Source organism: Protomyctophum bolini (assembly GCF_963924005.1).
Source record: "Protomyctophum bolini genome assembly, chromosome: 18".
NCBI lineage: Eukaryota > Metazoa > Chordata > Actinopteri > Myctophiformes > Myctophidae > Protomyctophum > Protomyctophum bolini.
The window spans coordinates 28,106,712-28,120,374 of record NC_137879.1 but is presented as its reverse complement, the minus strand read 5'-3'; the positions used below and the strand labels follow the sequence as shown (position 1 = coordinate 28,120,374).

General features: G+C 42.7%; 1 protein-coding gene and 1 long non-coding RNA gene across 2 annotated transcripts; both read left to right on the top strand.

Moving 5' to 3' along the window:
• The first annotated feature begins 1,757 nt into the window (after positions 1–1,757).
• Positions 1,758–3,418, top strand: LOC308332547. The gene is made up of 3 exons (XR_013965722.1): positions 1,758–2,195; positions 2,452–2,807; positions 2,997–3,418. It is a non-coding gene; the product is annotated as an uncharacterized lncRNA (long non-coding RNA).
• Positions 3,419–5,963: 2,545 nt separating this feature from the next.
• Positions 5,964–12,496, top strand: LOC308332867 (uncharacterized protein). Its single transcript, XM_080788988.1, has 3 exons — positions 5,964–6,884; positions 7,396–7,503; positions 10,227–12,496. Exons 1-3 carry the CDS (start codon positions 6,635–6,637, stop codon positions 11,078–11,080), a joined length of 1,212 nt encoding a protein of 403 aa, XP_080645114.1. The 5' UTR covers positions 5,964–6,634; the 3' UTR covers positions 11,081–12,496.
• Positions 12,497–13,663: the final 1,167 nt, after the last annotated feature.

Here is a 13,663-nt window from a genome sequence, read left to right as displayed (position 1 = left end):
CTCTATCCTCTCATGAAAGAACACAAACTACACTTCAACATGAGGACTGACATAGCTGAGAGGGAGTTTGCCAACTACCTCCTGGACTTGGGGGAAGACAAAATCACACATGGAGATACTGCCATTCAAGTCCACATTCCACCACAGCACTTGGTAAAGGATATGGATACTCTCATTTCAAACACCTTTCCTGACCTGCACAATGGCTGTGTCCACAAAGACAACCTTCTTAAAGGCACTGTATACACTCCATTAAACAAGGACATACGCGAAATCAACAACAGGTGCTTAGCTGAGTTCCCTGGACAAGAGAAAATCTACTTTTCAGCTGACTCAGTTAAAGAGGACAACTACAAGGATTCTCTGCCTATAGAATTCCTCAACTCACTAACACCCTCTGGAATCCCTGACCATAACCTGAAGCTCAAACTAGGAGCTCCTGTCATGCTGCTAAGAAACTTGCAATCAGGTCGCGACCGCACTCTCAAGAACGGCACCAGAATGGTGCTGGTGCAGATGATGGACAAAGTACTTGAGTGTGAAATTGCACTAGGGACAAACAGAGGTGAAAGAATCTTCCTTCCAAGGATCCCGCACTATGACAGAGGTGAGGAGTTTCCCTTTACCTTCATCAGACGACAATTCCCTGTCAGGTTAGCTTTCGCCGTTACCATCAATAAAGGTCAGGGCCAGGAAAATGACAGAGTTGGCATCTACTTGCCTCAGCCTGTGTTCGCACATGGCCAACTGTACACAGCCTTCTCTAGGGGAAAGAAAGCCAGTGCTGTCAAAGTTTTAATAGACAATAATGATGAGGGCAAAACTGACAACATTGTTTACACTGAACTCCTTTAATTGTCTATAAATCACACTTCAGACTCTGCAATGGCACCAAACTGTTTTTCCTGAGAACCCTCAACAACAAACTGCTGCTGTGCAAAATTGCAGCCACACAAAAGGAAGTCCTGATCCCTAGAATCAAGTTCATTTCTGATACTCAACATTCCTACTTTGAGTGGGCCAGACGGCAGTTTCCAGTCCGCACCGCTTTTGCCACCACCATCAACAAATCCCAAGGACAGACACTTACAAGAGTGGGGGTCTGGCTTTCGTCCCCTGTCTTCACTCACGGACAGCTTTATGTTGCCAGCTCAAGGACGGGTAACCCAGAAGCTCTCACCTATGCCATAAAGCAAAAAGAAGGACAGCCAGAACATCATACTACCAATGTGGTTTTTCAAGCCTTGCTTCGCGCTGTGCTTCCTGGCCCTACAATCCCCATTGAGGTAAGGCTGTTGCATTGCTACATATGTCATTTCTACACATAATATAAAACTGCTGCTAACCTGAAGATCATTATGATCAAACAAATCACTATCCTTTGTTTCACGTCTGCCCTGGTGGACATGTTTCTCCCATTATGCAGGCTCTACTGACCAAAACTTTTCTGTGTCTCCTTTTCTACAGGCTCAACCATGACAATCTCTGGAACCAGAAACACCCCTTCCACATCACCCCACTCCTCCACGCCCTCCTCTGGATCAGCTGCCCAATATAATTGTTCCTTTACTAAGTTGGCCTTTCCACAACAACTGTGTTCACTGTTGTGAGGGGAGGAGGGTCCAGGTGTTGCAAGGCCAGGGCTCTAAGGGTGTTTTACACTTTGAACTATTGTAGTAGTGTATCTAACATGTTAAAAATGACATAGTGCACTTGATTGTCAAATGTAAAATATTTTGGTTAGTAGAACAGTTTCGTTAATTAACCTCAGGTATACATTTGATGAATATAGTGCACTTAATTGTACAATTTAACATGTTGATTACAAACTGCTGCTATGCAAAATTGCAGCCACACAAAAGGAAGTCCTGATCCCTAGAATCAAGTTCATTGCTGATCCTCAACATTAACATTCCTACTTTGTGTGGGCCAGACGGCAGTTTCCAGTCCGCACCGCTTTTGCCACCACCATCAACAAATCCCAAGGACACACACTTACAAGAGTGGGGGTCTGGCTTTCGTCCCCTGTCTTCACTCACGGACAGCTTTATGTTGCCAGCTCAAGGACGGGTAACCCAGAAACTCTCACGTATGCCATAAAGCAGAAAGAAGGACAGCCAGAACATCATACTACCAATGTGGTTTTTCAAGCCTTGCTTCGCGCTGTGCTTCCTGGCCCTACAATCCCCATTGAGGTAAGGCTGTTGCATTGCTACATATGTCATTTCTACACATGTCATTTCTGAATAATATAAAACTGCTGCTAACCTGAAGATCATTAGGATCAAACAAATCACTATCCTTTGTTTCACGTCTGCCCTGGTGGACATGTTTCTCCCATTATGCAGGCTCTACTGACCAAAACTGCAGCTTCTTTTACTATTCACTGTTAACATTAACACTCACATTTTGTGCTTGAGTCATCCCTTAACTGTGTCTCCTTTTCTACAGGCTCAACCATGACAATCTCTGGAACCAGAAACACCCCTTCCACATCACCCCACTCCTCCACGCCCTCCTCTGGATCAGCTGGCCAATATAAGTGCTCCTTTACTAAGTTGGCCTTTCCACAACAACTGCGTTCACTGTTAACATTAACATTCTTTCCTACAAATACACTCAGACTCCATTAAAAATACACTGAGACCAACATTTTACATGTTTTGACTTTGTCAACCTTTGCTCCCACAGAAGCTCTCACCTATGCCATAAAGCAGAAAGAAAGACAGCCGGAACATCATACTACCAATGTGGTTTTTCAAGCCTTGCTTCGCGCTGTGCTTCCTGGCCCTACAATCCCCATTCACGTAAGACTGTTGCATTGCTACATATGTCATTTCTACACGTCATTTCTGAATAATATAAAACTGATGCTAACCTGAACATGATTATGATCAAACAAATCACTATCCTTTGTTTCACGTCTGCCCTGGTGGACATGTTTCTCCCATTATGCAGGCTCTACTGACAAACTTTTCTGTCTCCTTTTCTACAAGCTCAACCATGACAATCTCTGGAACCAGAAACACCCCTTCCACATCACCCCACTCCTCCACGCCCTCCTCTGGATCAGCTGCCCAATATAATTGTTCCTTTACTAAGTTGGCCTTTCCACAACAACTGTGTTCACTGTTGGGGGGGGAGGAGGGTCCAGGTGTTGCAAGGCCAAGGCTCTAAGGGTGTTTTACACTTTGAAGTATTGTAGTAGTGTATCTAACATGTTAAAAATGATATAGTGCACTTCATTGTAAAATGTAAAATCTTTTGATTAGTGGGACATTTTCGTTAATTAACCTTAGGTATACATTTGATGAATATAGTGCACTTAATTGTAAAATGTAACATGTTAATTAATTTGATGTATAGTAAATGTATGTAGGATAAATGGACAGTCATGGTTCCTATTGGGACCACGACTTTAAGGGGGGGGGGGGGGGGTGTGATACCCCACACACATACTGAGTAGTGGATGTGCCTGCCTATTGCCTAACTTTCATCCTGTAGGTGAGCCTGGGTAGGGCATTGGCCCCATGGCTGATGGGAGAGCACCTGGGCCCGGTGTCTCCCAGAGGCCATAAATACCACACTCATCCCAGTTGAGAAGAGAGATCCAGAGGAGCCAGACCTGCTGCCTCCACTCCCTTCATTAGCCTCCATGCCTCCATTCCTTTGTTTGATTGTTCTTTCCATCCACACATGCACCACACCATGTATCACACATCCATACACTACACCTACACCACTCACTCACTGACTACACATTCCATATAATTTGTTATGTTAAGTACTGCAGTTCATTTTAGTTCCTTATATAGGCCTATTATTTAATAAATCATATATTGTTCATCTTTCGCACGTCTCCTGCTCCGCATGTTTGTCAACGCAAGAACCAGCCATGACAATTATTTCCTACAAATACACTCAGACTCCATAAAAAATACACTGAGACCAACATTTTAAATGTTGTGACTTTGTCTACCTCCCACAATTTCCTTCCTCCAATTTGCGCTGCGCGCCGCTAGGATGAGCGGGCCGAAGGCCCGCGAAATTCTAGTTTATATAATTATTTATCAACGTTACTGAGGCATCACACAAGCGGTCCAAAATAGAGTGGCAGAATCACGTCTTCAAAGTTACTATTAACATAACACAAATGTACAGAAGCAACGTAAAAGAGATTGCATACAAAACAACAAAATAATAACAGTACCTTGTTGCCCTCAGCCAGGTGCTTAAACTAAATGAACCTTTCGTTCTGAACACTGAAGTGTTCTCTTGCTGTTGTTTACATTCATGACTTTGTTGTAAAGAATGACCGCGCTAAACTCTACCTACTTCCTTCCTGTTTCTCACAGTTTCAAAGTAAAAGCTATACAAACAGACTATAATAAAACGAACTCAAATAGACTTCTTTCAAGCAAAACACACTGAAGAAGTTGGTAGAGACATAAAAAATAATACACTATATAACCATGAAAACCGTTTATATGATTCAAATAAAGAGAAACTATATAAACATACAGTAGGCAGCCAAAGTCCAGTCTGAAGTAACTTTGAAAGTCCCCTGTTCAACTCGTTTTGTGGGCAACAGCGCCGCCGTCTGGACAGGGGGAGAATCTCTTTAGCCTTTAGGGGAAACAATACTTCTTGCTCAAAGTAGTGATTAAATGGTTCGTTACACCACGTGCGGCTCCATTTTATATCATAAGCCCCGCCTACCTTATCCGGGTCTAGACCGTCCGTCATTGGTCCGTCAGATTGAATGGATTACAGCTGTGTGGATTTACAAATTGCACGCATGCGCGCGCGCACACGCCCGCACGCACGCACGCACACACGACAGACAGACAGACAGACAGTTGATGGACAGTTCAACATAATGAATCGGTTCACATTGCTGTCGGTCGGAGGAGGAGGAGGTGGGGGTGGGGGTGGGGGTGGTGGAGGTGGGAGTGGGGCTGAGATATGTGCTCATATTCTAGTCTCAGCCCTAACAACAGAGGAGAGAGAGAGAGAGAGAGAGAGAAAGAGAGAGAGAGAGAGAGAGAGAGAGAGAGAGAGAGAGAGAGAGAGAGAGAGAGAGAGGGGGAGGGGGTCCCCGTTAGCAACAAGCTAACAGCATACCGGTACGTTCTTCTATGATCCATAAAACGACAGATCCACAACGCGATCTGCCGTTTAAGGAACCAACGTTCGTTGCATGAAGGGCAGATCTGCGGGCGCGCAATGCTGTGTGTGTGTTCGTCTTTTTTCTGTAGAAAGCTCTGCATTGCAGCTGTAGAAAGCCCTGTGTTGCAGCTGTAGAAAGCCTTGCGTTGCAGCTGTAGAAAGCCCTGCGTTGCAGCTGTAGAAAGCCCTGCGTTGCAGGCAGCTGTAGAAAGCCCTGTGTTGCAGCTGTAGAAAGCCCTGCGTTGCAGCTGTAGAAAGCCCTGCGTTGCAGGCAGCTGTAGAAAGCCCTGTGTTGCAGGCAGCTGTAGAAAGCCCTGCGTTGCAGGCAGCTGTAGAAAGCCCTGTGTTGCAGCTGTAGAAAGCCCTGTGTTGCAGCTGTAGAAAGCCCTGCGTTGCAGCTGTAGAAAGCCCTGCGTTGCAGCTGTAGAAAGCCCTGCGTTGCAGGCAGCTGTAGAAAGCCCTGCGTTGCAGGCAGCTGTAGAAAGCCCTGCGTTGCAGGCAGCTGTAGAAAGCCCTGTGTTGCAGCTGTAGAAAGCCCTGCGTTGCAGGCAGCTGTAGAAAGCCCTGTGTTGCAGCTGTAGAAAGCCTTGCGTTGCAGCTGTAGAAAGCCCTGCGTTGCAGGCAGCTGTAGAAAGCCCTGTGTTGCAACTGTAGAAAACCCTGCGTGCTGCGTTGTGTTGCAGCTGTGGAAAGCCTAGCCCTGAAACATGACTGTCATGATTAGTACGAGCGTCATGTGAACCATATGGCTATAGAAAGCCCTGCGTTGCAGCTGTAGAAAGCCCTCTTCAAGGCAAGATACCATTCTGCACCAGCAACGCTGTGGGCAGTGGGCTGCTATTTACAATCAGTAGCCAGAAATCGTATCCAGAAATCTCAATATGCTGGGAAACAAATTGCATCTGCACAACTGTGAGTTTCCTTCAAAATGGTTCCAAAATAAATCAAGGGGATACAAAAAATATATAGCCTAGGCTATTTATTATTTTAATTGGCATTTTTTTACGCAGTCCTTTGACAGACTTGTGTGAATGTTACAGTATTACAAAGGCGGGCAAGGTAGAATTGCCTGCATGTATGCAAATATAATTTGTTTCGTTTGTGTAATTGACAGAAATTTAATTTAGATAGCATATTGACTGGCCGGGACCGCCGGTTCCATTTGTAGACCTGATATCCTGGGCTAGTGTGTGTTTAATGTAGAGATGATCGATGTTTTGATATTATATACTTACTAGATGTTTTGATACTGTTTAGTGTTTAGATAGATGTAGTTTGACCATAGAGTTTGACAACTTTCTTCAGTGACGTTACACCTCCAGCAGATGGCAGAAGAAGCCAACAGTCGTCCACCAAACGAGCCCTGGGTTCTTCTTTATTGCCCATGCGCGAAACACGTTGACCCGGAACTGTGTCGTGGTGTTGTCATTCTGCTGGAGGATCACTTCTCCAGTGTCAAACACAAATGTCTCATAAACGAGTTAAAATGTGTCAAATCGAGTCCGTCAGGTTCAGGGTAAACGAGCAATTGACTTCGGTGGGAGAGCAGATCTTAGAGCAGATATTGTGCGTGTTGGAAAAACAAAGCTGCGATTATAATGTTGTCAGAGTGTTTGTGTTGGAGCGCCTCACTGCGGTCGCTGAGCGCATCTGCGGCCTGTTCCAGAGAGAGATGGAAGAACTACACACACACCTGAACAAACTACACACTGCAGGTTTGGTTCAACACACACTATAGAAGAACCCCCCCCCACACACACACACACACACACACACACACACACACACACACACACACACACACACACACACACACACACACACACACAGCACAAGTACAGTACAAGTACAGTACAGCACCACTCACAGGTCTTTTTTTATCACATTCACTGTCACTCAGAGCTGGTATGTATCTGTGCAAGGTTACATGACAATTTAATAGGTTTTAAATTGTCATTAACATTTGATTATCTCCATCTACTGTCCTAGAAATAACGGCATAAAAGCCCAACCATTTTTGATTATCTCTTAGGGCACCTTATTGCTGACCATTCTCTGTACGTTTCATAAAAACAAACTGACCAGCAAGCACTTCATGTGTTGTTTTGTCAGCAGTTTCAATGTACAAAGAGATGATGTATGAATAAAATAAAGTAGGAGTATCAATCTTTTTTGAACTGGAGAACACTTTTAGTTGGTCTGTGCTGATGTTAACTCCTCTTGCAGATGATGTCCCTCTGCTCCCTGTGTGTAAGGAGCAGGTTTCCCCTGAACATCAGGAGAGGAGCCCCAGTCTAATGGTCCAGGAGGAACAGCAGGATGGAAGATATCAAGGTACAGTATAAGGCAATAGGTTTGGCAGGTTCAGGTGGCAGGTTCAGCCCTGATGAAGACCGTATAGGTCGAAACATGTCGGTTCAATATCTCCGCTTTGTTCTATATAGATGTGTTATCCCGTTTTGTTATTACATTTTTTATACCTGCACACCTCCTGAGCACCTGCTTGCTTCCTTGCCTCAGGTTTGGCAGGTTGTCGACTTGATTTCTCTAAGCATTAGATTTATTAGATTTCTATTAGGAAGAAAACCTGGAGTGGATCCGTGGATCAGGATCCAGATTTTCAAATAGTAAAAACAAAAACAAACAAAAAAACTAACAAAGTACTGGGTTTAGTGAAGCTCTATATTGTCTGAATCAACTTTGTTTGTTCATTTATGTGCTAAAAGAGTGACTTTGAGAGCTGTCTCAGCGTACAATTAAGTCAACGAAGAGCATATTTTTAATTGTCAATTTCCAATCACTGGAGCAATTATTTTTTATTTATTGTCCACATTTAGAGTTACATAATGGCAAGGTAACTATACAATTCAAACGTCAAAAAAGTGGTCTTGCCTTTTAAAAGGGAGCTGTTGTTAAATGTATCATTTTAATATTTCACCTTTATCATTGGATAAAACCAGGGGGACAGATATTTTGGGAAGCCACTAAGGAAATCGGGACTTCCTGAAAGTTCATATAATGTTCTGTTGTGGCGCTGCTCCATAGAGCTCCATGTATTTGGGCCCAACTTCACATAGACTGTATTACCTTAATAAACATGGTCATGAATACTTTCTGCTTCCAGTCACTAGTTTAAAGTCTCATTTCTCACGTCACAATATTCTTTTTGGAAAATGATGGTCCCATTTATTTAAAAAATGACCATAAAGTCGCGTATGTTCTGAGGGGCGTGGCTACCGTTAAAGTCTATGATCTGGAGCCAACCCCCGTTCGAGTCAAAATAAAAACCAACGAAGAAGAAGGGGGAAGTCCCGCCTCGTTGTCTGGGCCAGCCAATGGCCAGCTGGGCCCAAACGGATCTACAAAGATGGCGATTTACAATTCAAGGACTGACTGGCTTCATCTTACGTCCATATCAGACCCGGAGAACGCTTTGTCCATATTTATTTTACAGTCTATGGATAAAACCCATTATATTCCAAGGTTGGTTTTTTTTAAAGGACCACTTCACCCATTCTTTACCCATCTTCATATACTTGGTCCTCACGCAAGCTAAATATGAATAAACTGACTGTGTCTCAGATGAGGGCTGTGGACAGTTCAGAAATCTGCCTACCAGTGACATAATCGGTATCATATTTTTGTATTAATGTTAGAGCAATGGCTTCTATTATCCTATAGGGTATGCACATGCATAAAGTGAATGGAAATTCGAGTGGCAAAGTGAGTTTAACGTCGTCTAATGCAATCAGATTTTTCTTTATCGAATGTATGGGCTGTCGAGGCCAGAAAGTCGTTTTTTGGCCAGGGTTCCCCAATTCATTTTCCTCAAGGGCCATATTTTGACTAGGGTACCAGGCTGGGGGCTGCACGCGCGAGGTCGAGGTCTTGCCCTGAAAATTCATTTTCAGGGCAAGACCCCATTTGAAAAGGATGCCCAGTTTGACATACATAGGCCCCCATTTATATCTGTAAAGTGTTTGTTTCATAAAAATCCACCGTAGACATTTTATGAGCTACTTCCTGTCAAGAAATTCCTTGGAGTATTTTGTGTGCTGGAGTTTGGAAGTGCTCGTTGACCATCACTCAACAGCCCATGCATACCACCTGTTTTGAATGTGCACATAATGCAGGAGGCAGCAGGAGGAGCTTTACTGATAACGAGCGCTTCCATACTCTGATACTTAGAAAATAATCATCTGCGAGGAATTTCTTGACAGGAAGTAGCTCATAAAATGTCTACGGTGGATTTTTATAAAACACAAACTTTACAGATTGAAAGAGGATAATTCTGAATATGGAGAATTGGCTTCGATTCACTCTGGTAGGCAGGTTTCTGAACTGTCCACACCCTTCCTCTGAGACAGTCAACAAGAATACATACAGTATATTATAAAAGAGCTTTAGTTAGGACCAATTTCATGAAGATAGGTTGACAATGAGTGAAGTTGTCGTTTAACACTGAAGCCAGTTGTCCAATGCTCACACAGAGTTCTACCCTTGTAAATAATTGTCTTTTATTAATCAGATCGGGGATAGATTATGTATGTTCTTTAGTTGTCTATCTACAACGACTAGTTTAAAACTTACATTTTTGCTACATCCATACAGAAGTTAGTTTCTGTCTGTAATGGCAATCCTTCACTTCAAACTTTGTTGCACAATGCACATTACTTCACAGGTGGTGGAAGTGATCGTAAGCAGCAGTGCACACAGAAACATGACAGATGGATGTCCAGTCGTAGAGCTCAGTTTGACTGTATTTATTGACAGAGTTGTACCAGTGATAATATATAGCGATTATCCTGATCTTTTGTCTGCTTCTCCCACCATACCCTGTGTCTAACCTGGATCACTGCACCTGAGTGCCCTTTAAATACACACCCAGTGCTGTCAAATCTAAAGCCCGCCACCAAGTGTTCAAAAATAGTATGCCAACCTAACAAATAATAAGTCACCATCCTAATGGCTCCTACACTAAAGACTACATTGGGGAGAAAAACTTGTAACATTGTATCTCAGTAAACTGACCAATCGTGTTATTTTTCTCCTCCTAGACTTCCACTACCTTTGTGAAGAGCTTTCTGCTGAACAGCAGGAGAGGAGCCCCAGTCTGGTCCTGGAGGAACCAGAGTCTCCACAGATCAAAGTGGAACAGGTGGAGCTTCTTCTCAGACCAGAGGAGGCTTTTGGGACAGCGTTGACATCCCCAACGATGAAAAGTGAAGATGATGAAAATAAAGAGGAAGACCCACCAGCCGGCACCTCAGCTGAGCACATGAAAACACAAGCTTATATAAAGTACTGGGGAGCATCACAACCAACTGGAGATGATGAAGACAGTGATGATGAGTGGGATGAGACTAGGGAGGCTCAGTCAGTCGGCCAGGACCTGGAGGCACCCAAACAAACACCACCCAAGACTCATTCGGGGGAAAAACCCTTTAGTTGTGAGATTTGTGGCAAAGGCTGTAATTACCGGTGCGAGCTGAAAAAACACATGAGCACTCATACAGGGGAAAAACCCTTTAATTGCACTATTTGTGGCAAAGGTTGTAATTACATGTGTGATTTGAAAAAACACATGAGGACTCACACAGGGGAAAAAGCCTTTATCTGTACAGTTTGTGGCAAAGGCTGTAGTTACATGTGTGACCTGAAAAATCACATGAGGACTCATACAGGGGAAAAACCATTTAGTTGTACAGTTTGTGGCAATAGCTTTAGTGTAAAAACTAATCTGAGCCAGCATATGAGGATTCATACAGGTGAAAAAACCTTCTCTTGTTCAATTTGTTCCAAAGTTTTTGTTCAAATGTCTAATCTGAAAAGACACATGAGGACTCATACAGGTGAAAAAGCATTTAGTTGTGCAGACCCGTTAGTTTACAGTTTATGGCAACAGCTTTAGTGTACAAAACAAATCTGAGTCACCATATCGTCACTGTCGGGTGGAAACAGATGTCCAAAACAGTTTCATTTTAAGAAATGGAAAAAGCAATCCTGTGTCCAATGGATGCAATAATTTCATTTAGTCAGTTATTGATAATGATAATACCTTTCATTGGTTCAATATTGATAAATGACAGATTTTCAACATAGCGACCCCACTTACTTTGGGTATGTTAAACATTATCTTTTAAATGGCAGAAACAGCTAAATTAGCATAGCTCCATTGTAGCTTGTAGAAAGCTATATTTGTTACTCCTGCACGAACCTTCCCTGTGTTTCTTCACTAGTCCGATCCAAAAGAACAGTTTGCCGGCCACTGCTACAGAGCTGACAATGAGGTTACATCTTCCCTTCTTGCCTCAAAGCAGACCAGAGGTAGAGAACTGTTGTTCCCTGATGTCATCGCTAGGGACACATTCATCAGTAAGCAGGAACTGGGGATAGTAATGAAGGACCGGAAAGTCTGGCGTGGCATTGTGAAATCCATGATCTCGACCGCGGTCGAAAAATGATTAATTTATGAAAAAGCATGAAATAGAAAATGCAAGGTCTTCTGCCCATCTGCGACTATGAGGATTCATGCAGATAAAAAAATTGTTCAGTTTGTCAGTTTATCACGTTTTGTTAAAATTCAAGGTCTGAAAAATCACACGAACATTATTTATAATGCAGTATGACAATGACAAGATAAAGATCTATATTAAAGCAGTGAAATCTCAAAATGTGACCAGTTCAACAATAGTACGAGTTTGCTAGTACCCAATTTAAAACACAGCCTCAGTCGCTTAGTATTCAGTCACTTTTTGGTGTGATCAAGTATGAGATTATATTCAACACGAGAAGGTCCTCACCAGGCATTATAGTTTTAGAATATTCATTATTAATTTTTATTTGGTTTCTGACTGTTTCAGTTCTGTTAGATTTCTGTGTGCATCAGTAGTTTTAGTTTAAGGAATTGAGTGATTTGAGCTTAGTTTTTATTTCATTTTAGTCTTAGTTTTAGTTCTTCAGGTATTATTAGGTAAAGCTGACAAGCATAGGATGAATATGCATGGCATCAGTTATGTTGTGGAAAAAACTAAAACAAAAAATTGGATTTTACCTCCAAATTCAGTTTCAATGTATTCTGCATTGTTAGTTTTCATTTAGTTTATTTTATGTATTTGTTACTTTAGATTTAATTTAATTTCAAATATTATTTAGTTTTCCTTAAGTATAATAAGCCTGCCACAATCGGATGTTGATCATGTTCACCTTTATTCTTACCCACTGGGAATTGATCTACTTCCCTGTTGTCCCCGTTTTTGGTTTTTCTGAGAGAATGGGAACTTTGACATTTCTTCTGCCAATGTTTTTTGCATGACTGTACTCACAATAAAGGGTTCAAAATTATTAGTAGTATTTATCTGCTATTATATTATTGTGTGATTTTCACTGATTGTATTCACAGTTTGTAGAATGGGTACAGTTAAAACGAAAGTACAGGTCAATACAAAAACTTCTACGGATAAGGTCGCATTCTCACCTAATACTTTACGCTATACGGTAGACTCGAATGCGTATGGGAGGAGAAATGGGATTCTTGCATATTTAATTGGCTACGGTTTGCCTTCACACTGTCATGATCCGCAGCAATTGGAAACGCAGCAGGGGGGACCTTTATCAATGTGTTCCATTCTTAAACTAGCCTACACAGTGAAATGATAAATCTATGGTGATAAAATTATACTCATAACGTGCATATGTGTCGTGCCGTCTGGGACTGCCCCCCCTCTCGCTCTCTCACTATAAGCACGCAGCCACGCACTGTTCTTTTGGGCATGGAGCATAGAGTATTAAAAGGCATGGAGGCACAGCGCTGAGCCGCACTGATATAACACAGACAGCAGCGCAAAATGTTTACAAGTTTATCGAGATGCAGTGACAGCACAGACAGACAGAATATTCTGTAGGCTATAATACTATTACACTGCACTGCAGTGTTTGTGTTTTCTTAAGCAATTGATTAATGTACTCCTCCTCATTTCGATCAGGGCTTCAGTCTTCACTCTCCTCATTCGACCACGTCTATCCACGGTAACGGGACATCTTTGCGCTGCGTAAAATATGCCTTCTCCGTCTCCAACTGTGTTCAGCTCCTCACCACTGCGGATTGCATTCACACCTGCACCGAATCGTAATCAAGTGCGATTGGAAGCGAAGCGAAACCCCCGTTTTTGCTCGGAGTAAAATGCGGTTCTTTGCTGCGCATTAGGATTCGAATGAGCCTTCACACCTGCCAAACGAAGCGCACTTTCTGACAATGCGCAGCAGGATGCGTTTTAATCGCAGCAAAGCTCTCTGGTGAGAATGTGACCTAAAACCAGAAAAAGCACTAAATGACAAATGTGGTTGCACACTGGACGCGTTTTTCGGAAAACCGACAGATCATTAGACCATTCCACCATCAGTCAGACACACAGTGAACATCTCCTGGTAATTGTGTGTGTTAGCCCTCAGTTAGTCAAGTTGAAACACTCCAGCATTAAGCTATAGGAGAACA